Consider the following 26,973-nt stretch of genomic DNA (forward strand, 5'->3'; position numbering starts at 1 on the left):
GAGTGAAAATTTTTATTTGATAAAAAAATATTGGAGTGGCGGGAGAAATACGCGATGAAATTTATAGAAAGAATGGAAAGGAGGGACAAAAAACCGTGTATGGAATACGAAACATCGAGAGAAATTCGAAGTCCGTGAAAATTTCCCTCACGAAAATTGAAAATAAATAAACTACGAGATGGAATAATTTTTATAACGCGCGTACGCGATCCGTGTACCGTTTTCCGTCGCTATTTTGCGCGAATGGAGACATTGACAAAAAAGAAAAGAAAAAAAGAAAACGGAATAACGATATATAAGAAAAACAAGCAGGAGAAAACATTGTAAATTGCGATATATATATATATATACACACAATGTAAATTCTCATTACATTTCTATGCATCGACATGATAACATTAATATTGTTTTACACGAATAAAGACTAACGTCGGTTAACAATTTGTAATCAAAGAGAAACTGATGTACTCTCGAAGGGATGATCCGACGAATATGTATAACCGAGATCTACAAGCTTTCCAATCTGGCAGATACTTTAGTCATAAATTTAAAAGAAATAAGGTTCTGTTATATCGTGCGGATACGCGTCTGAAAGTCTTCTCTATAAAGCTAGGGGAACTGATCTCTTAAGCCCCTGAGGCCGTAACCTTCACCAATCCCTGCCTTCGGATTGTTTTCTTTCGTTATCTTCTCGCCACATCGCCGCTTCTATTAATAAAATGCTTAATCCTTTGCGTCACGATTGGGAAAATCCACAGCTTTGAGTACCGCCTTGAGTCATAGAACCTGCCTTCCCATCCATCTTGATACCTTCTCGCAGTTCCAAACTCGAAGAACCAGACGAATTTCCTTGAAATCTTCGACTTCGACATTGCACCAGTCCCTTCCATCATCCAAATGTCACAGTTTTGGAGTAATTCATTCGCGTTATCTCGTTATGCGAAATTTTCTACGATTCCAAATTCTACTATTATCAACTCTTCGTTAAATTCCTTCCTTACATTTTTTCCCTTCAAACTTCTATCTTCACTTTCAACTTCGTATTTTACACGGCAAATTCATACATATTGTTCACATTGTTTTTTCCCTTGGTGTTCCGGATAGTTCTGCCACTTGGCAGAAGTTGGTCACGCGCCAAGAAGATGAAAATTACGCGCTCGTGATATTCGTCATACACTGCGATTGGCTGGGATAAAGAATGCGGCGACCCGTACTTCTTTCATTCTTTCAGCTTTCTTCCCGACTCCGTTCCTCTTTTCCGGTTTCTTTCTCGAGTTTAATCCGCGCTGCCAGCTGAGTTTATAGAAAAAATGGCAATGCGGATGAAATGGCACGCTCTCATACGTTGAATTCGGGATCGTTGCGGTTCGCTTTTTCTTCGCTACGGCACGGCCAACACTTGGCAACGAGTCATCCTACTCGCCACACGTAAATATTTCATGCCTCGGAACAATCCTCGATTAACCGTAGCTATTGCGTGAGATTGTCGGTGAGCTGGCAACCGTCAAAAGTTGACGCGATGCCGGATTTAGAAAAGTGTCTGATATAAGGCGAAGACTTTTTAGAAAACGTAGGTAAAATTCCATTTTCTCGCGTTCGAATCGATATCGAAATCGGTTGAAAGTTATTAATTCGTTTCAAGGATAATTTTAATAAAAGAGTATTTAGAATAATTTCATTTTGTGATTAAATATTTTCGTTACGTTTCGTTACGTTTATGTTACGTACGAGGATATTTTTGATCGAAAGTGTCTTTTTCGTGCGAATTTCCTCATTTATTCGAGTATCGGTTTAAGTTTATGCTCTTTTTCGTATCGATCGATTAATTATCCGTCGCAATACATTACAATTCTTATGCAATCTAGATCGAGCTAATAGTGTCTATGATTCAAAATAAACGTGATTCGATCGATGTTTTCCTTTCGATATGAAGTAGAATGGGATGAAATAACGTAAGATCACGAAATTCCTAAGCTTCGAAATAAGATGAAAATTATAACAAAAGGAATTAATACGATCTTCTTGTAATATATTGTTAACGATCCAATTCAAATTTATCGAACAAAAATTAAAAATATAAGAATATTTATTAAAATCTTTATTCTTTCACAATCTTTATTTCATAAATATTTATTTTCATTTCTGAATTCATGAAAAATTAAATTCTCACACACGTCCGCAATCTATTCGTAACCTTCGACTAAAAATTTCGATTTTTCCGAACTCTCCGCTGGAAATCGATAGTTAAGTTCTACGTTGGCCAGGAAAAGCCAACGCCTTTATCATTTTTCTTTTTTTATACGAAACGAACACAGCTATCTCGCTGTTTCTATATCTCGTTGGACTTGTAACTAGCTCCAGGGCATTGTTTCCCAGATTTTCTTTAAAAGAAAAAAAAAAAAATATTCAAAAAAAAAAAGAGAAAGAAAGAAGAAAAAAAAAACATACGCCGCATTTTCCGCCCATCTTGCTTCGTTTCTAACCTAACTTTTTCGAGGCCCCAATCCCCCAGACTCGTTCCCGTTTTCGAGCATCTCGTTTCACGCGATCCATTCCTTCTTCCCTTCCACCGTGGTTCACCTCTTCAAACCAACCTCTTGAGGTAGATACTTCTACCTAATCTGGAGTGTGGATCGATGTGTGGGTGCGGACGGAGAGAAGACGGAGGTTTTAGAGGCGGGCCTCGAATCATGGCTTTTCGGGGATTTCATTCAAAGATTTCGACGACCTCGACTACTGACCGAGATGGTATATCGGAATCTGGCTGGAAATGGCGACACGAGTGCGGGGCCGAAAGGATTCGGACGCGTCTTGCCGGATAAAGACGCTGCTTTCCCGAGCTTTCCTCGCGCGAAGAGAGATTTGTGACGTATACAGGAAAAGGGGGATAAGTCGAGAGAAGTGTGAGGCATAGAGAGAGAGAGAGAGAGAGAAAGGATGAGGGTGGAAGAACGGTTCAAGATAATCAGCTAAAAGTGTGCCTCGAAAATAATAGGCCCGAGTTGACGATGGGATTTCGAGCGAAACCGTGGAAATTTGATACCAGCACACGCGGAACGATCTTATCTTTCGCGGTCTTTTTTGGGGAGCGTAGAGTTTTCCTCGAGATCGAAAGGGCGAAAAAAAAAAAGAAAGAAAGGAGAAAGAGGGTTGAGAGGAGGGTTGGTTCGAATAGGAATGATATCGTGGAAAGGTTGAAAAATTCAGAGGAAAAAGTAAATTCGAAGGAATAATTCGAGAATCTGCGCGAGTGAAATATAAACGAGTAGATGGTAGGGGGATATTCTTTTCTCGATATTTGAAACTTTTACTTTTGGAAACGTTAAAGCGAAGAGGATTCGTATAAAGATAAATTTGATGGTAACGACGGTTTCCTCGAGTGAAATTGATGTTCTACGAAGCAAGAGATTGGCGAACGGTATCGAGAATGTAGTCGATGTATTGCGTGGCGTCGATTTATCAACTTTTTCTCCCGTCAATTGGAATTGATAGAATTAAGAAAGAAAGAAAGAACAGGAGGAAAAACTCTGTCTGTCTGAAGGGTGAGTGAGAGATCAATTATTGTATACGTGTAGCTATGGCTCATCGGCATTGAATTTGAAAATTTTGTATTCAGATATTTAGCTTATCAATGTGGATACAAGAAGTTGGAAATTGAGATTCGTATTATTTCGGAAAATCGTTCTCTAATTTCTCGATGTACGTTAGTAGTCTGGTCGAGTAGTCGAACGGAGTGTAATCGATCGGCGATTGAGAAACGAAGGAAGTTAGACGGCGTTCGGCCCGGTAAATCCACGAAACTTGGTAATTTTTCTATGGTCAAGAAGGGAGAGAACGTCTCTGGATAGCCACACGTGTAACGAAACTTAAGATACCACTTTGCCCCGCCGTTTCCCCCTGATGTCAAGAGAATTTTCTCCTTGGAAAACTGGCGCGTCGAGCATACGAATTCCAAGCTTTATAAAAAATTCATGCCGCCCTTTTTTAGAACTTCGTGTCGGGAATAACGGCAAGTTTTTCACGCGTGGACGTACAAATGTGCGGGAAAAATGTGTTCGACCTTGCTTTTATTTCGTTGCTGCTAAAACTCACCTTCCCTCGTTCTCAACTTTCGCACAACTTTTCCAAGTAATTGGCGGACTTTTTAACGAAATTCTTTAGCGAGATTCGTCCGGGTCGAGACGCTGAGTTGCGGAGGGAATCGCGTTTAAACGTTACTGCATTGTCGTCGACGGTCGATCGTTAATTATCTTGACGTATTGTCGGTGATTCTCGAGCGTGTTCCATAAAATTGTTCCTAACCGATTACCCCGATAATTTGGAACGTTGTACGATTCCGTTCGATAAGCTTGTAACCACGATACCTTCGTCGTCATCTTTGCTATAATGGGATCCATCTTCATCGTCATCGACGCTTTTTTTTGTCCATTTTTGTAATGGGCGCACTCCATTAAGATGGATTAAATTTTTCAATGAAATCGGGCACTTGGAACGCCCGTCGATTCCTCTTATTGTTTCAAAACGACGCATTTGGAAAATCACGTGCAACCAGGATGGAGATAGCGTGAAACGTATAGGAAACATTTTAGAAGACGCGCTCGATCGTTGTCCCCTTTTCGACCGTGATTAAAAGTAGTCTTCGACGGCGATTAAGATACGAGAATACTCGAAATTCAATGCCGCTTTTACCGTGCATTCGAAACTCGTTCGAAAGGCGGTAAATGCTTCCCTCAGTTCGAGCAGCTGTAATAATAGTGACGAAGCGATTCGTTTCTTGCAAGATTCAGTTCTTTTTACATTCGATTCGAGGGAACGAGCGATTAAAGTCTGACCACGATGACGATATTATTTAGCTGTACTACTGGGATAAAGGAGTGAGTAATATCATTATAGAGAACGGAACGTAGAATAGGCAATTTGGTTAAATGTTTAAGAAGTAATAATACGTTTTTTTTAGTTCTCAAATATTCTCGTTCTCACATTAATTCACATTTGGAATAATATCTTACTTCCATTCGAATAAATTGCTCTGGTTAATTTGAGTGCGTACGTCTGACCCTTGTCAGGCTACTTAATACTTCTAAAAACATTCCTCGGCATTCCTCAATTAATCTTTCCTAAAGAATATTACCCACTCTCTGTCTCATTCACTCTTCCAAATTTCAGATAATTCAGCCATTCTTGATCAAAATTTTCATTTTCGCGTAATTTCAAATATATTAAAAAAATTTATGTCTTGAATTTGAATAAATTATCCTAATTAACTTGGATAGTCAGACGCTACTATTTAAAGAGATTCCACAGCATTCTTTAGTTAATTCTGTAAAATTTGCGTTCAAATTTAGGTCAGATTTAATTTAATTTAATAAAGTGTCTCAATTGCTTCCTCTTCAAAGAAAGATGCTTATTTTAAAAGGAGAGAATTACTCGAGGAATAATGTTGAACGATTTAAAAGTAGCCGCACCCACAAACAGATCGCGAATTCGCTTTATCGCACCTAGCTGAATTCTCTCTGGGGAAGATTCGGCTAGATTTCTGCAAAGAGATAAATAAGTTCGCAAGTTGAATCCCGTAAGGTTTCTAAGGAAGATAGGAATATTTTCCTAGTTTCTAGCAGATAAGCCGTAAGAAACTAATCATTTTTTTCTTTTTTTTTTTTTACAAAATTTTTCTCCATTCTTGTTTTCCTTCTAGGTTTATTTGTTATTCATTTAGAAAATTTCTTTTTGTGTCGCTTACTTTTTTACTTATAATGTGGACACGACTATATATTATACTTATATTTCTCTATCTCTATATTTTCTTCATTTTTGTGACATGTAATTTTATAAATTAATTGATCAATAGAATATACACGATTACGATAATTCGAAATAATTCTTGAATATTTACCTATAACCTAATTTAAAAAGGCGATTAAAAATTAAAAAAGCAAAATCTCTGAAATGTCTTGGATCACTTTATTCAAAGAAAACTATTCAGCCTTTACAAATATCATATATGTCCAGATCATTGCTATTTAATTCATAGATCGACATCTATTTTCTCTCCCATTAATTTTCACGATGTACGGTACTTTTTCGTTCGAAGAGTGAAACGTGCGGTTCGTTCAAAGCCTCTTTTGTTATTGGTCGGCGTAATCAAACGATTGTTGTCGACAGACGTACCTAATAAATCGTAATCGGTGCAATGCTGTCTGTAGCTCGTGCTTACCCTGCTTTAAGACCTCTTCAAAGACTCGAGATTGAAAAACGATCCACGAGGTTCTTCATGAAATTCAATTAAACGTTTTAAAAATATGCTCTTGCGAAATTTAAGTCCGAGTGTATATTCTATCTGTCCGATATCTTTCGATAAAAATTCTCATCGAAGTTAATTTATAGCGTAGCACTTTTTAAACAACAATTACGGTCTTACATAACTTTTTTATAAATTCAATCATTGATAATTATTGTTATCTTTTAACGGGAGAATCATCTACGATCTTCGATAAATATCGAGGGAAAGGAATTTTCAAAGTTTAGAAGCTACCTCGCTAGAGATGTTAAAGCGTGATGGTGGAAAAAGTTTTGAAAGAAAAGTTAGCGAACGAAAGTAAGCGCACATGGAAGAATATTATCGAAAATTTTTTAATAATTTTCAGGTCGATAGAATCTTTTTTTTTTTTATTTTTTATGATAACTCGAATTTCTTAGCTTTTTTTTTCGAAACAAGTGAAGTGTCATATATATATAAATAGGAATCGTGAAATGTGGTTCAGTTATAATTTGGTAATCAAAAGATGCGAAACCGTAACACGAGAAGATAGCAATATCTATAGCAATATCTCGGGTGCCCATGATATGTGCCCTTTCGAAATCTGAACACGAACTATCCGCACTTCGTGAATAGAGTTGAGCAGACCCTTGGCCCAAGGGCTTCGAGTGATTTCGTAGCCAGAGCGAAAGTTAAACGTGTTTCTGCAATCCACACACTCACGAGTTGAGATACGAATATTCGCAGTCCTATTGAAACTTCTCTTTGAAATACCTATCCTATTTACGCAATTTGACGTCGTTGCTCGTCCAACGAATAATAATAGTTCGTGCAATCGTTATTTTAACAAAGACAGCAATTTCGTGTTAAGAATTTTTCAATTTTCTCTCTATTCTCTGCAAAGCGAGAAAGCAAAGAATATTCTATTCGAGAATACAATTCCCACTTTGAATCTTGATGTAATCTATCTCTATCATTGTTTACACGATTATTTCAACAAAGATTGCAATTTCATCTTGAGAATTCTTTCGTTTCGTTTTTTTTTTTTCTCCCTTCTCCTCCCTCTTCGTTCATGTAGTTGCAAAGCGAGAAAGAAGAATCCCATCGAATGAAAATCCCTACTTGAAACGTTGGTACCTTTTAGGGTATTGTTTCTCTCGCAGCGAGCAACACTGTCCGCAAACGGGTCTAAAGACATTGTATTGCCGTAGAATTACAGTCTGTTAAACGAGTGCTCGAGAGTTCTAGAGACAAGCAAAGCACTCGAGGTGCAAGTGGCGAACCGTGGAGTCTCTTCAGACTCCATCCACCGGAGAACGACGGTGCTTTCATCGGTTCAGAGCTCGGTAAAGACCCCGAACCTTTTTCTCTCGGTGTGCCGTATCAGCCTGGTCAGGTTGTTTTCGCGAAGCTTGTGTCATTTTCGAGTTACATTGGCGATGAGTTGCCAAGCTTATTTCGCAACCAACAGCACTTTGGCACCGGCCCTCTCTCTCCCTTGCAAACTGTGCAAACTCGATTTTAAATAACGAAATGTTCCTCCTATCCACATTCCTTCGAGACGACGTTGTAATAAATCAGGATTCTTCGAAAGATCGTCAGATTTCGCCTAATTTCAATATATATATATATATGGCCACTTTCGAAATTTAAATTTTCGAGTTAACTTCAATCTGAGTTTAAAAATGAAGCGAATAATTACTGTAAAACATTGCTCTATCGTTTCGATCTATAAAGTGGAAGAATTGGAGAAATGGCATCGATCCAACCTCTTTGTACCTTTGGCATCCGGAAGATGATATTTGTTCCATGAAAATTGAATTTTTGAAAACAATGGGAGGAGAAAAGATTCGAAAAAATGAAGCGAAACCAGCCCATTCGCGAAACGGTATGAAATAGAAACGTGATTGTTCTTCTATCATTCGGTTGGACGAAGCAAGAGACAATGCGGGAATATTTGTCTAGGGAATATCGAGTTGCAAATCCGGGAAACCTTTATCGTGGTAATGCTATCCTCCCCCCATCCGTGATTGTTACGGATACTTTGTTCTCCGAAATCGTATCGCTCGAAAAGTTATTGTTCGTTTAATGATCTCTTTAACCGGATATTTGTTTCCCTCCATTTCCACGTGCAAATGTGACGTAATTATTCCCGCTAGGTATCGGCTTGGGATACGCTTAACGGGTTAGAGGTTTACCTGACACGCGCCCTGCCTGATTTTTAATACTATTACTAGCTTTGCGCTCGCTATACGCCACCATCGATCGTTCGACACTCCGTTTAATCGTGTGTCGCCGTTGCGGTTCGAAAGCAGTATAAATAAAATGGAAATCACCGCGATAATTGACAGAAGGAGAGGCAGGATATTTAGATGGATACTAAGCAGAATTGTACATAGGTGTTTATGCATATTCATGGACGACGATCGTGGTATATACTCCATTAATATTCAATCTGTACAGGTTTGTAGTACGCGCGGCCCCTCTGTAATCAATCGTTATTGATGATTAAATAGATGGTATTTAAACGTACCGTGCTTCTAATTATCGCGACAATGACTTATTTCCCACGTGCACAGATTCTTTTTTTTTTTTTTTGCTTTAAAATTCAAATAACAACATTTGTTTACATGTCACGTCATTTCTACGAGATAGAATTTTAACCGATATTTCGTACGCAGTCGGTCGCCATCATAAATTTGAGAAGAAAAGGGAAAAAAAGGAGGGGGAGGAAGGAAGAAAAATATGAACTACTTTTTATCTAAATTTTTGACGCGTATCATGTGTGCTTTTCACCGGAATATTGAAAAGTTCCATCGAAATACCGATTCCATCGATCACAACATTTCGTTGTAGGAAAAACAGTGGACACGAGGCGCAATTGTGTGTTCTATGCGTTCGAAAGATAGGTAAGCAAGTTCGATGAATTTTCTTTGTTTAAAATTCGCCTCTCTGAGTAGCTTTCGATATATCGGTTAAAGATATCGAGTTCCTGGCGGGAATCTCTAGAGGTTCGGACATATTTCATCTTTCACGAAAGAGGCGAAGGGCAGGCGAAGGAAGAAGAAAAGTTACGATAGCAAAAGGAATATTCTCGCAGGTATCGTAACGCGTGTTCTTCGATCACTTTTCGCTAGGATAATCATATATATGGGATACGAAACACATAGGCTCGACGTGACTGAACAACATAAAATGTTTTTTCTTTTGTTTTATTTAATTATCCTTGGAAATTATTCTAATGTGATAGAATTATCGATAAATCGGATTATCGAAATACGATATCGTCATACGAGAAGTTTATTAAACGTTTCGTACAAAGAATCAATCGTTCCTAAACTATGGAACGGTGTTTGGAAACGGGATAAAATCAATTATTATTGAGTGTAGAAATGAGTAATATCATTCGATAATATTTTATTAAAAAAGATAGAATAATTCATTTTCTCTGTTCAAATGGTTTAAATGCCGCAAGTCGGGTGAAGTTGCTGCAAAATATTCTTTCTAATTTATGCGAATGAAATAATTTACGGAAACAAGGAGAGGAACTGGGTCAGAAAGACGCGAGAGGAAATAAAGACTGGAAAGTGATGTCGATATACTCGAAGGAAGAGACAGACGCGAGAATACTCTGGCAAGAAATCCCTTGCGAGTCCTCGTTTCTATTTGCTTTTTCTAACTTCATTTCATTCGTATAAATATTCAGATGATGGTTACGTGCATCTGCGCACTCTTCTTATTTCTTTTTCACAAGTTCTTCGTTAACAAGAATATTAAACGATTAAGTGATCCAAGAATATCGTGTTAAAATAAAACTCAAAATAAGAATCATCATCGTTCGCTATCGAGTTATACGTTTCAAGTTTATATTTTCATAATAGAGAATTATCAAAATTAGAAGCAAGAATCGATTAGAAAAGTCTCAATGAAAAATATTGTATCGCTGAATCAACTTAAAATCGAGAAAATAAGAATTGCATTAATGGAAAAAAAAAAAAGAAACAAAACCTAGGCATCGACACAAATGAAATGGTAAACCATTTACCATCGGTTCGAACGAAATAAATCTCTCGGATACAAGGTCGGTTACGATTGACAGTGGTTTTCGTTCTCGTATCCTTTATCGTTACGAACAAAAGCTACTTGAATTTTTCATAGTGCTCTATGAAATGCAACGAGAAATTGGCGCTTGTTCATGCTCGATCGCGTTATTTGGATTAATTCGTTTTGTTAGATCCATATTAGAACACGTGCTTTTGTAACAAAGTACGATTCTTCTTTTTTTTTCTTTCTTTCTTTTCCCCTTTCGTTTCGATTGTTTCGAACAAATTCGCGAACGATCGAGAATATGGTCTCGCGTATGAGAATCGGTCTATAGCGATGCAACATTGTGTACAGTTAACCACGAGTAACATTGATCCACCGGAAGCTGTACAGGCTGTTTCAAAGCGATCGCTGGAAAGTCTGCGCGCGAGAATTTAGGTTACAGACCCAGTCGTTCGTTCCTCCCTTCCTATCTTCGTTCCATTGACTATCCGCGACTTGGCGACCAACCAATTCCGGCGTTTTCGTGACATACTACTAGCCTACATTTTGTCCGGTCGATGCTACTGGTGCATCGAACTTTTGCACTTTGGAACATTTTGCAGACTCGCTCTAATTCCTTTCCTCTTTTTTTTTTTTTTTTTTTTTTTGATAAAAAGATATCTTAACGAGGAGAGCAAGACTGCTGCTTTCTCGCGGAATTATCCCATTGCTCCTCGCGAAAAGTTTTTTTGGTGAAACGTAACTTTGCTTTGTGGTGAAAGCGTTTATGCATTAGAGAATATCCAAAAATTTAGAAAAAGTAAAATATATGTTATAATTTACTTAAAGAATGGAACGTGTACGTAGAATATCTCGTACAGTGCATGGTATCTTTTGAAAGAAATTGGGTCGTAAATATTTTAGAAAAAATTCTGTCTAATAGAAGAGTATATTAGATATAGCAATAGACAAAAGTATTTATTTTAAGGTAACCGAAATATTCTATCTTTCTATATTCGTTTCTACGTTAAACACGATGATTCAAATTTTATTTGGCGAACTCTATCTCCGCGATATATATACGCTCGACTTTGGAACCTTGAGGAAGAAATGGGTTGTGCAAAGGCAAAACTCGGGTACGGTATGAAATTACTTCGAGCCGAAATTCGATTTCTCCTGGATGAACCGTTGTTTCTTTCCATCTCGTCTCCCATCTTCTCTCGAAGGATAAATCCAGCGCGGGAAACGAGGAAACATGGACGTGTGACACAACGAGAGACTCTAAAGAGAAAATAATATAGCAATGTAAGCATCGTCCAATGAGCATCGTCTTTTGATTTTTCAACGATCGATCGATCTCATCTTAGCTCCGAATGGTTCGAGGAGAGAAACAACAAGGGCGGGGAAATCTCTGTTTGTAAGTGGAAAAACGATCCTCTTGGAAGTTGGTTGAATTTTAAGATCGTCCGGGTCCGTGAACGTGAAAGAGGCAAGGCTTCGAGGGAAACTTTGTCGATTGCCGTGGCGCGAAGGGTTATTGCATTGCAAAATTGTTTTCGGAACTTCTTTATTGACTGAAAGTTGGAGGCATTCCATTATTGCAGCTCGTATGCATGATTTTTCTTTGCGCCTCGATCTCCGTGTTCCGGCGAACTTTGCTAGAATCGAGGAACGATTCTCGATCTATTGTTTGATTTTTACGAGATAAGTAATCGTATTTTTTTTATGCGTGCTATCGACAGATTAAATTATATAGCTTGGAATGCAAAAGAATTATTAGGCTGTTGCATACGAAATGGCCAATTTTACGTACAAAATAATGCGGATTATGACTCGATCGTATCGTTGAATTTTATTTGTTGCGCGTTTATTTTAAAAATTTGAAGCTGGATGAATTCACAATTTGAATATTATTACAATGAAACGAATTATATATTTTAGCGAATTGTATTTCAACGTTAAATTTTTATACGGATTTAAAATTTAACGTAACATTAAAAAATTGCTGGTACAACATTGATAGAATTTTTGAAAAGATCGCATCAAATAATCTGTAACTGGTTTAAGAAATTACAATCGTGAAAACAAATTATTAATAGCAATCAATCAAATTAATCAGATCAATTATAATAATTGGCGTGTATTGATTTTGTCGAGTCAAACTTTTAACATCATTTTTAATAAGACTAAAAAATATGAAAAATTCTTATATTGAGAATACGATCGTTTCGTTGCAACAACTTGATATTAAAGTTCTTTTTTCAATTTGATAAATCTTCATATTTTTATAAAGTATATACGTATATCATGTATAAATAAGATTAAGAATATCGATGAATTAAAAAATGAATTTTCAAATTTCGCGTTATATCGATACCGTGGTAAAGAGATCGAGGACAGAGAGTTGACAGGATAATTAACTCGGTCTAGTTGCAGATAGTTTTAAACCGATTAGGAGTTCTGAAACGTACATAGAGACGATTTACACATAGAAGAATGATTGAGTTAACGTTTGGGTTTAACGATTATATACTCGAAACGTTCTCTAACAAAATGAAAATGATATTAATATTGAATTTGTTTCAATATGTAACGAAGTTCACGAGCGAATTCATCGAGCTTAATCTGTATACATCGACGAGATGCATTTTGTCAAATAAAAGGAAATGTCAAATCATCTCATCGAAATCTTTTTTTCTCTTAAATGTATCAACATCCAATATCCATTCTTTCTTCAATAGAATTATATTCCATAGAAATCGTTTCATTCGCAAATTATTAATCGTATGACCTACGTGTTTTCATTTTTTATCGTACGATCGTTAAACCGTAACACCAAAAAGAAGAAATAAATCGGACAATAGCGATCGAAGGAAACAATGAATATTTATGAATATTTCATGAAGTCGTGAAACAATAGCAATAGTTGAAAGCATCTTCCCTGTGTCCGCGGTATAAATTTACAGTATTTCCTTTATATATATATATATATGTTTATTTCAAAGAGAATTCTTCTTGGTATTGATTTATCGCGAATTCGAATCGCGCGAGATGTAATAAGTTAACAATATTGGTGAATGTCATTGGATCCATGCGACCATTATCCTGGCGTGGATGGAGCAAAGAGTTATTGGTTCACGCAATACTCCGAACCAACGTGCAATTGGGTTGCACGGTAATGAATTTAAAATGATAACCGGCCGCCCGGAGAAGGAGCGGATGTGTGCACGATACGTGAAACATTTATTATGAAATAACAGTGACATTTAAGTAATTAATTCGCCGCGTTGACGTTCGGTTCGTCGTCATGGAAATATAACATTGGAATAACGTTATACATCCTAACCTGTATCGTTATCTCGCTACGATAAATCATTTTTTTTAAATGTCGCTTCATTCTTCCTTTGCTATTTCTGTTTCTCTTTTACATTTTTTAAAAATAACTTTTCTATCGTCGAATATAATCGATCGAATTTTATTTACATATGAAAATGAACAATGTCTGGTTGTTGACGGTTTTTTAATATCATTGCAATTTAATATCGCGCAAATTTCATATGTTTAATAATAAATGCGTCGTAAACTAAACGCATCGATGTCCCGGCTTTATAAGGTCATCGAAGAAAGTCATCGTGCAATGACCCGAGCGAGATAAGGTCCGCGTCCAATTTTCAACAGTGGCACCATGGGATCGCGGCATCTTTAACGTTGTTGGCGTAGCCAGCGCGGCTGAAATATCGTCTTGTAAAATATGAAACTGGCCGAGTTCCATCCAGTGGACGTTACGCCGGTCGTATGTCCGCCCCAAAGAGAAATAGCTACATCGTTTCTCGGTTAAAGGAAGAATGGAAAGGCAAAAGAACAACAGGCATCGCGACCTTTTCTTCTATTATCCCTGCCTCTTCGATCGTAGCGTTTCGTAGATTTACTAGAAAATTCTTCTCGATGCTCTTTCGATCGGCTCGAAACGAAATATCTGTTGGATCGAGAGACGATTCCTCGAGAAATCGAGTTCCATCTACTATCTGCCAAGTATATTTCACTCTTACGCGATAACGGTAATTCCAACTCCAGTTCCATCGATATTAATATCACAGTCTGTATTATCATTTACTTAAGAAAAAACGTTACACTTTCGAGTCGTATTTACAATTACATTTACCATACATGGCAATATACAAGTTCTGTATAAATAAATTGCACAATAAATATACGATGCGATATATCATATTACGCGTTAATTGTCGCGTGAGATTACGTATGGTCCCAAGTTTTGTTCCTGAGAAAATTTATCCTTATCGACGCACGCGGATGCACGTAAAGTTTTCTTGTCCTTCCCTGTCAATTTATTCTGAATCTCTTGCAAAGACAATCCCTTCGTCTCAGGCACGAAACATACGGTAAACGGTATGCAGGAGGCCACGAGCAAACCGTAGAACAAGAACAAGTATTTTTCGGTCATAAAATCGAGCAGCGTTAAATAAGTAAACGTCGAGAGGAAAGCGATCGTAGAGCCCGAGATACTGACGATGCATGCAGCGATGCACTTGAGATGTTGAGGGAAAATTTCACCCATCATCGTCGATGGGACGAGAATGATGCCCAAAAACACCGATATGTAAAATAATATCATTCCGATGATCGCCAATCCTTCCACTTTTTTCGAATCGAAACCGAGATCCAACAAATGAAATTCAACTGTCAAAATACCGTAAGACAGGAGGATCGCGCTGCAGGACATGATCATGAGAAATTTCCTTCCGAATCTGTCGAGCACGAATATCGATAAACACGACGCAACGACACCACCTGCCATCACTATTATCACCACTTGCGCGGGTTCCATGACACTGACTTTCGCTGTGGTCAAAATCGGCTCCATGTAAAATAGAATACTGTTTATCCCGGACAATTGACTGTACACGATTAGAACCGAGACTATGATTATTGACTTGCGGTAATGAAGAATCTTGAGCTCCTTCAAAGTGTCGGACAACGATTGTCTGTCGAGATTCTCGACGAATTTTCGCATCTCCTTGAACTCGTGCTCCACGTCGCACTCCCTGTGATACCATTGGATCGAGTATTTCGCTTTCTCGTCTAATTTTTTCTTTATCAGGTGATAAGGCGATTCTGGCAACCAGACGAAAATAATTATCATTACGATGCAGGAGATCAGAGCTATCAAAGCTGACGTGTGCATCGACAAATACGCTCCCATGACGCTCATTAGGAGGTTCCCGATTGGTAATCCAGTGGTACCCATTGCGACCAATGCTCCTCTTATAGCAGGGTTCGCTATCTCGCCCAGATATAAGGAATAGCAGGAGTAAACCATTCCCAGGCTGAGGCCACCGAGGAATCTCGCGACGTATATCCATTCCACTCTGTTAGCCAGGATGATGAAGAGCCAGCTCAACGTGATAGGCATACTGGAGATCAGAATCGTCTTTTCACTGCCAAAATAGCCGCTGCACAGAGCACCTTTGATACAGCCTATCAATCTGCCGAGATTGAACAGCGACACCACCCAAGATAGCTCTGATATCGTAATTGTGAACGAAGAATTCGGAGATGTTAATTCGCTGATGTACGGGGATGACCAACCTCCCATCAATCCCACTTCGGTTCCTAATAACAAAACTGACAAACAGAGTTCGAGGTTGGTCGATTTTTCTCGTTGGATGAATTCGTTAATGTTCAATCGATAATATTAATTTACCTCCAAATCCAGCTATCCATTGGGGCCAAAGTATTCTTTTGCTTAATTTTCCATCTATTGCCATGGTCATTGTGAGTGTTCTGAAGAGACAAAGTGTATGACAGACGTAATGTTTGCATCAAAATTATATAGCTTTGAAAATAGTTAAAGTATATTTGTGAATGTAGATAAGATAAAGGAAAGGATCGTATATCATCGTATAATAGAAATTTCTACAGAACAATTCCCGAGTCGCTTCTTATCCTTAAGTTAACACAGCTTTTTAAATATGAATAGTTTTGCTTGTGAATTTATGTTTTACGATGATCTCACGCGATTCATCTTTAAAATAGCATCGTGACGCCAAATTGTTTCGTTTGAACGCGAAATTTTTTTTAATAGAAATCGAAACAACAAACCTGATAATTCGAGAGATGATGTAATTTAAGGCTTTTCTTAAGGAAATAGTTCGTGCTGTTGTGTTTTCTTCCATATTTGATACGCGAAGAAACGAGACGGGAGTATTTGATTCAACAAAATAAAAATATAAATCTTTCTGCTTTATATACTGATACGTGTGGGGATAAAGTGGGGATATAAATTTCTGTTACGAATAACGGAAATATGTTTACCAATCTTATCGGCAATGACATTATTTGTTCGATACACTTACGATTCCGAAGGAAAGTTGTTTAATCATATTGTTATAACGTTTTATTCTGAAACGAAGTGTTAGATCGAAGCGTAAGAATAATTTTTATCCTTTTTGGGAAAAAACGGAAACATATAGTAGTTTTAATATTAATTTTAATTGAAATCCAGTGGTTTAAATAACAGTTTAAATAATTCATTCTCAAAGTTCTAAATATATTTTGAAATCGAAATTTTGAATTTAAAAGGGCCTCTGTAATGTACGTGCAATAATTTTTTTAATAATTATGTACAATTTTATATTTATAATTATAGATTCTCATTAATTCCTCTTTATGCTAGTTTTAGACGAAATGTAGTGGCGAATGTATGGTAAACATTTGTCTTTTGACATCTCGTGATAAGATAAGATTATTGCAACATTGAAATGTCTGGTTTTTTTAAACATATTATACAAATCAGTAATAGTGAAATAATATTTCTTAATCGTTTTTCATTATATATAACATACAAATATGTATAATGAGAGTAATTAAAAGCGTTTATTGAGATCATTAATTATTTATACGACATTTTATTCATACAAAATTTATAGGCAATTTGTTATCGGGCTGCTTTTGTTATCTCTTTCTCTTTCGAATTTTTCTTTCCTTTCTTCTGCCTCTCCTGCAGCATCTCTTGTATTTCCTGTGGACACATGCATGGATCATTTAATGGATCGTGTCTTGAGGAAAAATCAGACTGATTTCTATTAATCTGTCATTATCCACATTTTCACCAAAATTAATTAAGAAGAAATATTCTAGTATTGTATTAGCAAAGATTCCAAAGATTATTTTATACGTTTAACCACTGACCAAGTCACTTGATAATATTTCTATCCAAATAATCATTCGCAATCCTTTTTTACAATCATTCTTCAGAAAGCTTTCAACTATCCTTACGACAAATCAGATGATACGCTAATAAAAAAGTAGTTGCGATTAAATTGATTCAAAAATTACCTGCAAAGTCTTCCCTTTGGTTTCCGGTATTTCCACAAACGAATAAATCATGCACACGATCATGACCATCGCGTACATCCAGTAAACGTATTTTTCGCTCGTGAGATCGATCATCGGCTGATAAGTTGCGCTGGAGACGAACGCGAATAACGCGGATGTGATGCTCACGGCGAATCCAGCGATACTTTTTAAATCATCCGGGAAAAACTCGCCGAGCACAGTGCTCGGAACTGGTATCAGACCGATGGATATCATCACGTAAAATATCATCGCCAGGATCGGCAACCATTCCAGATTTTTTGAGTCGAAATTCTGTTCCAATAACATAAAGTGTAATCCCAGAAGCACCATTCCGATGATTACGCAGCCGCATGACACCGCCATGAGAACCCTTCTGCCGTATCGATCGATCAGATACACGCTGATCCAGCCGACCGCTATACCTGAAATGCGAATGTCGCGTGATATATGATATATATACATCTCTTCTGTCAACGATCGAAATATCTTTTGTCCAAGAAGAATATATCCGAGTTTTCTTAATATCGATGGAAAATAAATCGGAATCTATCTTTCTCAAAGTTTAATAATGAAATCTAATATACAAGTATAAAAAGTAATTTTACAATCTCTTTAATGAAACTTTGCGATTGATCGAACGTTGTAAACACGTGCAAGATGCGCGTACCGATTCCATTGACGATAATCACAATAGTGGCCGGTTCCAGTATCGTCACTTTCGCCTTTCTTACGATAATTTCCATGTAGTACGTGACGGTGTTCACCCCGCTCAGTTGCATGAAGATGTACAGAAGTATGATTAAAATCAACGAGCGTCTATTCTTCCTCTCCGTGATCTGTTTGAGCTTGTGGCGGAAGTTCATCGATCGGGAGGATCGCACAAAGTTCTCGATCAATTCCAGTTCCGCGTTCACGTTCGATTTCCTGTGGTACCATTGGATCGTTTTCCTCGCCTCGATCGAATTATTGTTACGCACGTAGTGGTGCGGCGATTGGGGCAACAGCGGGAAGATGATCATGAAGCAGATGGCCAAAACCAGACTTACAACTCCGAAACACATCATGGACACTTGGCTGCCCATTATGCTCCCGATCAACGTCCCGAACGGAAGTCCATTTATTATCGTGCTTACCAGCGCGCCACGAATTTCAGGGGCCGCTACCTCGCCCATGTACATGGCGAAGCAGCCGTAGAACATGCCGAAGCACATACCTGGGAAAATTGTAGAAATGATGGGCGCATCGGCAAATCGGACAAGGAAGATTTACCTGCGCAAAGTCTGGATACGTAGAGCCAGACGGCCGAATCGGCGAGTATTATACAGATCCAGCTGATCATGATGGGTATACCCGAGATTAACAGGGATCTTTTGCTGCCATAATATTCCATGGCGAGGTAGCCGACCACGGCACCGAACAATCGCCCGAACGGAAGCAGAGAAACTATCCATGTCGCCTCGTCGTCAGTTATGCGAAGTGGCGAGTCTTCTTTGGTCAACTGGGCCAGATAGGGGGACGTCCAACCAATCTTCAATCCCACACTGATAGACAATAGGGTCACTATGATAAAATCCTCAATTGATGTTGCATCGATGGTGTGGTATTGTCGCGGGGAATGATTGCAACGATGATTGCGTAATTTCGTTCCAGATGTTATCTGATCGTGAAACAGCGTAATGCAATGTACACGGAAGAGGATTACTAACCTGTCAAGCAGGTGGCCCACTGCGGCCACACGCGAAGAAGAGTTTCTGTCACCTTCAGCTTCATATCGGTGCAACGTGCACGAGATAGAGAACGTTTCTAAAGACTGTGCCGGCTCTCGCCACTCCTGCAAAGTATCCTGTCGTCTGATTGATTTATAGTTTCCTGTTTTCTCAATAGTTCTCGAATCTTGCAAATATTTGAAGCTTAGACTCTTGGAACAGTGACACGACCCGTCACGAACAAGATTTTGCTATCAGCGATTTCGGAACTGTCTGTAATATCTGCGTGTAATATTTCAATCGAGTTTTTCTCCGTGTCGAGTATACGTCGTACCTCTTAAACGAATTAAACAAGTTTGTGTGTTTAACGCGAACAGACGGTCTCTTTAACGATCGTATAGGCGCGAATTATGGATGAACGATCGTTGAATCGAGGAGAGGAAGATAAAATTCTTCTAAAAAAAAAAAAAAAAAAAAAAAAGGAAAAGAAATCATTTGATTCGAGTTTTATTTACGCGTATGCAACTTTTTATATGTGTAGAAAAGAAACAAAAAGATTTAATCGTGATTGTTCTAATCAGCAATTAATTGTCGTTTTACTTGATCGTATCGATTTTAGTATGAAAATTTGCTTTTTCGCGTCACCGATAGAATAGGAAATTGAATTTTTGCCAAAATACAATCCCTCGTGCAATTTCATTAAACGGAAAATAATATATGCATTATGTGTTCATTATATACAATTAAGTTTATAAATTGCACGATCGACAGAGAGAAGGATCGAATTAAAACGCGAATTAAAATACTTTCGAATTCATCGAATGTAATAAATAGTTTTAATTTATTTATCCGATCGAAGTTCCTGTTTTTTCACGGATTTGTACAGGATTGAATCGCGTTTACAAGATAGCGATTTTTATGAAATGAATTTCAAATTTGTTACGAATGTCCGTGATTACTTTTACCAATTGTGTTGTGCTGATTCTATGTTAAATTTTAATGCTTATTATCCTTCTGTACAATGTGGCCCTTATCCTACGATTTTGAATTTGACGTTGAATTGACTGCATATAAACAACGAAATGGGCGAAAAATTTAGATTCGATAAGATTAATCGTGAAATCATCACATTAATGACATTTATTCGGAAATTGTAACTTCCTCGACTTCGTGTTGTCATCCTTGCAAACAACTATAAAAAACAATAACGATAACATTGTTGATCAATTAATATGTTAATCAAGAAATGTATGGCGTAGTTATTTGCGCAAACAAAAATTTGCTCGTCGTCCGAACTCTTTCATATAAATAGTTAAAATAGCACTCACGTCCAGAAGCGTGAAATACACATTTATCGTTAACAAACTTTATAATGGAACGTACACTGTACAGATATATGATGTATCTGCTTTGATAATCGTCAAACTAACGATAAGAGTTACTCGGATGAAAATATTCAAATATTCATAATGTTTGAAAATCTCTTGCTCGATGATGATATTTCTCAATAAAAACGATCTTCAAATTCTTAGGACGTCCTAGAATTGTGAACATATGCCAGATGTCTGGCTTTTCGTCTGGGAGTGAAGTTACTGCAGATATGTGAAAATATGCATACGTGTATCTACTGTAAGAAGGAACTGAAAGGAACGCTGGTTTGATTGGTTATTTCTGCTAGATGGAATCGTGCAACTATGTATACATATCGAGCAAACTCTCACAAATATCGTATCATCTGCTGTAACGGTGAAGTACGAGTTCAGTGAGAGAGAGAGAGAGAGAGAGAGAGAGAGAGAGAGTTACCGTTTAGAGTATTTAGAGAAACCTGATTTACATTTTCTATTAGATATTCTCAAAGTTAACGATCAACGAAGATAGATAAGGCGATACACGCGAGGAAAGTGTAATAAAAGGGTAAATCGTAAATTTCCTTGAAAAATTCAATATCGTTTTGTGCGTTGATTTCGAATCTTATTGTCCGTTCAGATGCAGATTATTGTTAATTACGAACCGCAATTTGACGAGAGTTTTCAGGATCTGTCAGATATTTGGTATCCCTAAGGGCAGTTGGGGCCAATCTAGGAACTTCAATATTTGATACATGTGGTCGGTTGTATGCCTCGCTCTTCGAACTAGTTTCACCGTGTGACTTGATGACGTGCAAATTGGATTACTTGCCCTCGGGAATCGTATAATTGAATTTGACCAGGTGTGCTTATCATCAAACATACTTGCAATCAGAAGTATATAGGATTGAAACAAATTTTTCGGCTCGAAATTTTGAAACGTATCGTATAAATCTCATGCAATGGTACGTGAAGTAAAATATGAAATGTATTTTTTTCTTTTTTTCAACGAGTTATCATAAACGTATATTTTTAGCTGATTTATGAAAGGAAGTCGTAACTTTTTTTGTTTGCCGATTTGTACGGTTTCCAACACCAAAAAAATCTAAGAAACTATCCGCGCTTTTATTACAAAGGGAGAGTTATTCCACTATATAGTAGTTCCAAGGATTACTTCCTTTATTCACTTTATGCAGAAAGTTATATATAATTTGGTAAGGTTATGCTTAGTAGTATCTTCTTTCTCTCTCTATTCTTCAATGTGCATCTTTTTTCATCTTTTATTCAACTTTATTCTTCAAACAAACGAAATGGCACATCGTTCTTCTACTAAAACACGCGATTCGAGAATCGTTCAATTTGGAAATCTTGTAACAAATTAAGATTCGACGAGTTATTAAAGTTTGAACATCATTTAAATTACAGTTCATTTTTCAACGTGATGAAACGTCGAAATTTATATCGATACGATGAGTTTGAATTATTTTGGAATATTAAAATCCTCTCGTCCAGAAATCCAGAGCACGATTTCAACCAGGAAAGGAAGAATCTAATACTGCAAGCCACGAGTGGTTAGATTATAGTTTACTTTTAAGGAGACGACGAAACACGTCTGGGAAAGCTGAACGTAAGAGGGCTGAAGCTCATAAAGCTCGTCGCATGTAGATAATATATTAGGTATACGTATACACCGGTTCCCTGGCCGTGTTTTTTCTGCTTCTCTTCTTTTTCTGCTATCCTCTTCCTTCCTTTTTTGATCTTTTTTTTTTTTTTCCTTACCCTTTCATCCTGAAACTTCTCTTTGCCCCCGTCGTTTTTTTCTTTCCCCTCTTTTCTTTTCCTTCTTCGACTTCCTTCCCCTTCCCCATCATCGTTCTCTCTTTATCCGACAGCTATAGGAGACAAAGATGAACTGATGTACCAGCGAAAGGAGTTCCTAGTGTATAATGTAACGTTTCGAAAGCTATCACTCTCCAAGGTAAAAGGAAGAGGTTGAACCATGGTTGAAAAGGGTTGAGGGTAAAACCTGGCTATGGTAATGGTGAGGAGAACCGACGGAAGAATGAACGTATTCTTACAGCGTGTGTCTTTTCATTCCGATTTTTATAATTTTGACAATTTTGACGAACGTATTCATTTTATTATTAGCTAGAAAAATTGGTATTTCGTATTAACGATGAAAATAATTTTATCGGTAGAGGTTTAATTTGAAAAATATCATAAAATGTCACGTATACCGGATAATTTTCTTGTGTCCTGTTTTTTTCTTCAAACACGAGTTTGTGTACATTTTTATCAAGATTTCAATGGATGTAATCCCGTGTATTGCAAATATTTCATGCTACATAAGATGGATTAAATAAAATCCCTTCGAAATTAGTTTTCCATTTTGTGTATAGATCGATTAGAATTTCATTCTCGTATGGTCTTTGCGATAAATTTATTTTATTTTTTGCACCGTGTTGCATCCGATTATAAGAGTATTTTATTTAAAAATTTTGATCAAATATTCCACGATATTTTCATTCCTAATAAATTTACATGAAAGTTATTTTTTTTTTAAATTATTCAGATTTTTCACATTATTATTTTTATTTTTATCTGTATTTTATATTATTTTACGTGTTCATTTTCATGTTTCATATCATTTAGGCATTCGGCCTTCTAAATGTTACAAATATTTGTACATTTTTTACTTTGCTTTAGGTTTCCTTCGATCTTTATTTAGGTTCCCTACGCTCATTCGCTCCAAGTTTGTCGAGTGTATCGCAATTTCGCGAAGTAGATGGGTGTAGAAATTTTTAATTTTCTTACGGATGCAAGATTGCAATTTGAAGTGGAGATTTTTGAAGAAATATATTTTAAATTGTAATAATAATGGAAAAAGAGAAAAATTAAAACTTGCGATCGTTTCTTATAATATTTTCATTAACTTTTTTACTTTTTACCTAATCGATAAATTAATTCTATCATAGAATTCTATATCTATGATTAAAAATAAATTTATGTTACACGTGATAAAAAAAAACAGATTGATTTGATTTTTTTTTCTGTAAATCATGTCCCCTAAGAGCTGTTGAAAAGGAGCTTAAAGTTCGTGTAATTAACGATCCTTCTGATTAAATTAGTAATTACTGCACGTTCATCGTTATTGGCATAGTCATAAGCGGATCCGCTTGAACTACTCGAGTCAAGACTGAATTTCGATGGTAAATAATAGAATTCGAAAGCTAATTCCCATTTTCCCGTAATTAATGCACGAATTATTTCAACAAGACTTAAAAGATTTCATTATAAATTAATTCGAAATCCTTACCCGAAATATTAAAACACCTCATAAATAATAAAACGAGTAAATTCTAAATGATTTTTTTTTTTTTTTACAATTTACTTTTCACTTTTTGCAATATATTTCACAATAAAATTTTATATCTTTTTCAAGTTTTAAGAAATTGCACGATTGCGCAATGTCTACAGGATACAATGGTCGAATAAAGTTTTTTTTCTTCCCTTCCAGATATTTTATTTTCCAGTCTGTAAATATTTTCCAGTTCACGCTCGGTTAGAGATGCAACAGACTCCTCTCTTTCTTTCTTTCTCTTTTTTTTCACGGGCAATTTTCTTCTTTTGTCTCTTTTACTCGGAATTCCGCCAAATATTCAGGAAACTCGACTTTTTTCCTCCGCCGATGATAAGAAACGGAGCGGAGTAGAATTCATATCCCATTAGGAATTCGACGTTTCGCAGAGACGCGCGCAATCGATTTACCCCACTCGAGAATCGAGATTTTCATCGTTCCACCGTTCGAGTGATTCTTCAAATCGGTTCATTTCTTCGTTCTCTATTTTTCCCTCTTTCTTTTTTTAATTTCCTCCTTCCCCTCTCCTCTCCCCCCCCCCAATTGGAGGAAAATTACTTAGCAACAGTGGCACAAAATTGTAACGCAATTTTATTGACTTTTTGCGGTACACTTTATCATAAACGAAAATATTTACATACGTGTTGTGAGGCGCGATATGAAATAAATACGATGTTTTAATTTTCACAGAATATTTTTATCGCCGTCTGATAAATACGATCGTAACGTATGAAAATACAAAGGGATATCGTTTTATTATAGGACAGAAATAGCTTTAAAATGCAAAATTGTGTAAAGGATTCATAGCATTGCGAAGAAACAAGCTCGTGTGTGTATCCAGATTAGCGATATTTGAATTGTAAATATCGTCTATATTTGGGATGTATTGTTTAACAATTGTTGGCGGATTCGAACGCATAAGGTGATGAAAAGGTATTCTCCGTTTGTTGTATCTATAAATTGTTTCACAACTCCTGAAATCAACCATAGAATGGTTAAGAGATTATGGAAGCTTAGTTAGACTTAGGCAAATACCATTGTCCAGGAATCCCAGTTTATGATATTCAGCGATATACGGAATTTCCAAAGCATTGAAATCTTCGTAGCTCTCTCGCGCTCAATTTATACGGTGTACCGTTTCCAACCAGCAGTGAATCAAGAGCCTTGGTAATTTCAATTTGTTGCGTTTCGGCGTGTATTCGCAATGAAGCGAAGTGTTTTCTTGGAAAAAATCACTACACCTAAAATCCCTTTTCCTAAATTATCTTCACTCTGTTAGCGGAGTAGTTTGGATTATTTTCCATTCTCTCCAAGTGCACTTCCACTTTTAACTTCAAATTAAATCAAATGGATCTTTTCTCGAAATAAATAATCTTATCGATAAGTCCATGGAATTTTTTCTTTTTTTGCTGTTTTGTTTTTAAGATACGTACAATTTAATTCAAACCTTTGAATTTTATTCATCAAATGATTCGGAATAATTTATAAGTATAAATTGTCGTTACCATTCCATAATTTTAAATTTAAATCGAGAGAAAGATAAAGACTATTTTTTTATATGCAAAATAGTTGAGGTATAAAGCCGACATTTAATTTTAATTTCCTCGGATGGAAAAATTCGTGATCGATTTATTTTTCGTCTTTTTGCCAATTTAAAAAAAAAAAAAAAAAAAAGGAGAGAAAAAAATTCTCAACCTCCAAAGAAACCCAATGTTCCATTACACCATTGATAATCGGTCGATCGTATCTGACAAGCGTACTTCTTTTTTTTTTTTTTTTTTCATCGATCGTTTTCTTGCCAGGCGTAATGATGAGTAATAAGGCGTAAAAAGCTATTAGGTCCCCGAAGGATATTCCCCATCCTGCGCTACCTCTTTTTCTTCTTTACTCTCGTTAAGAAGACTTCCGACGTGAAAGCGGGATTCTTCGGCCCAGAGAGAGAGAGAGAGAGAGAGAGAGAGAGACGTAAAGTCAAAGCGAGGAGATGTCGGGTTCGCGGATGGCTTTCTTCCATCGTCTTCTCGTTTCATGGGGTTTTATCTCGTTTTCTTCATCCTGTATTACTCGTTCGCGCCGCTTTTCCAACCGAAATGGAAGAAAAAGGAGTGACGCGAGAAAGAGAAAGAGGTGAAATACGAACATAAATCTTTTCCATCGCGTTTTATCCTGTTACACGCGTGCATTCGATCAACGATCGCGTCGAAAGTATAGTGGGAAACAATTAAAACATAGCATCCGTTATAAAGTATTTTCCAATTTTTGGATATATTCCAATGGAAGAACCGTTCCTTTTTCTCCCATCGTGGATCTCTCTCTTTATTTTATTTTCATACAGTTGCAAGTGTCTGTACACTCTGTAATTGTTTCGCAATTATTCCTTTGTTAATTATAATTATAAAATTATCGTTGCGAAAACTTTTATTTAATCCGTGAACTTTGAACATAAAAAGCCATATTCTTCTTTCCACTGTGATTTTTCTAACTGCGACAGCGTAAAATGTATATCTGTTTATATCCGAACCGTGTTGTAAAAATGCTATCCATTAATGTTGCGGAAAAGTAACGGGTCGAAAGGAATAAAACGGGAAACAAAAAAGGGAAACAAAAGGAATAGAAAGAATGGAATTCGAGTGTTTCGTATCAATGAATTCTCTTACCGGTTAATGTCTGACCAAGTACCGTATAATACTACTTACTAGGTTAATTTCAAACAGGAAAATTTAAATCCCGTTAACTCTCGCATGTATACAAATGTATAAAGAAATTTATCGAACAGTCACGTTTCATAATGCTTTTAATAGAATTCTTTATAATTGAATCGACTTTTTTTTTCAAAATCGCTGCGTTTAAAAAAATCTGATTTTGTTATTTCAATCGTCAATCGTTACTTCCTTGTTAGAGCAA

The 26,973-nt window shown here is 36.7% G+C and overlaps 3 protein-coding genes across 7 annotated transcripts in view; 1 reads left to right on the plus strand and 2 right to left on the minus strand.

Annotated features, from left to right (window-relative positions):
* Positions 1-26,973, plus strand: part of dlg1 (MAGUK family member discs large 1) — a 516,408-nt gene that overhangs the window by 23,923 nt on the left and 465,512 nt on the right. The window lies entirely within an intron of this gene.
* LOC147657050 (trehalose transporter 1-like protein) lies at positions 13,251-16,509 on the minus strand. The gene is made up of 3 exons (XM_086911666.1): positions 16,403-16,509; positions 16,005-16,084; positions 13,251-15,925 (listed from the first exon to the last, which is right to left on the minus strand). Exons 1-3 carry the CDS (start codon positions 16,474-16,476, stop codon positions 14,520-14,522), a joined length of 1,560 nt encoding a protein of 519 aa, XP_086767792.1. The 5' UTR covers positions 16,477-16,509; the 3' UTR covers positions 13,251-14,519.
* LOC100866290 (facilitated trehalose transporter Tret1-like) lies at positions 17,153-19,485 on the minus strand. The gene is made up of 5 exons (XM_031915863.2): positions 19,366-19,485; positions 18,929-19,219; positions 18,327-18,872; positions 17,639-18,081; positions 17,153-17,321 (listed from the first exon to the last, which is right to left on the minus strand). The coding sequence occupies exons 1-5, from the start codon at positions 19,427-19,429 to the stop codon at positions 17,238-17,240; spliced, it is 1,428 nt and encodes a 475-aa protein (XP_031771723.2). The 5' UTR covers positions 19,430-19,485; the 3' UTR covers positions 17,153-17,237.

Source organism: Apis florea, unplaced genomic scaffold, assembly GCF_048593485.1.
Source record: "Apis florea isolate Af1SG1 unplaced genomic scaffold, ASM4859348v1 contig_3326_pilon, whole genome shotgun sequence".
NCBI lineage: Eukaryota > Metazoa > Arthropoda > Insecta > Hymenoptera > Apidae > Apis > Apis florea.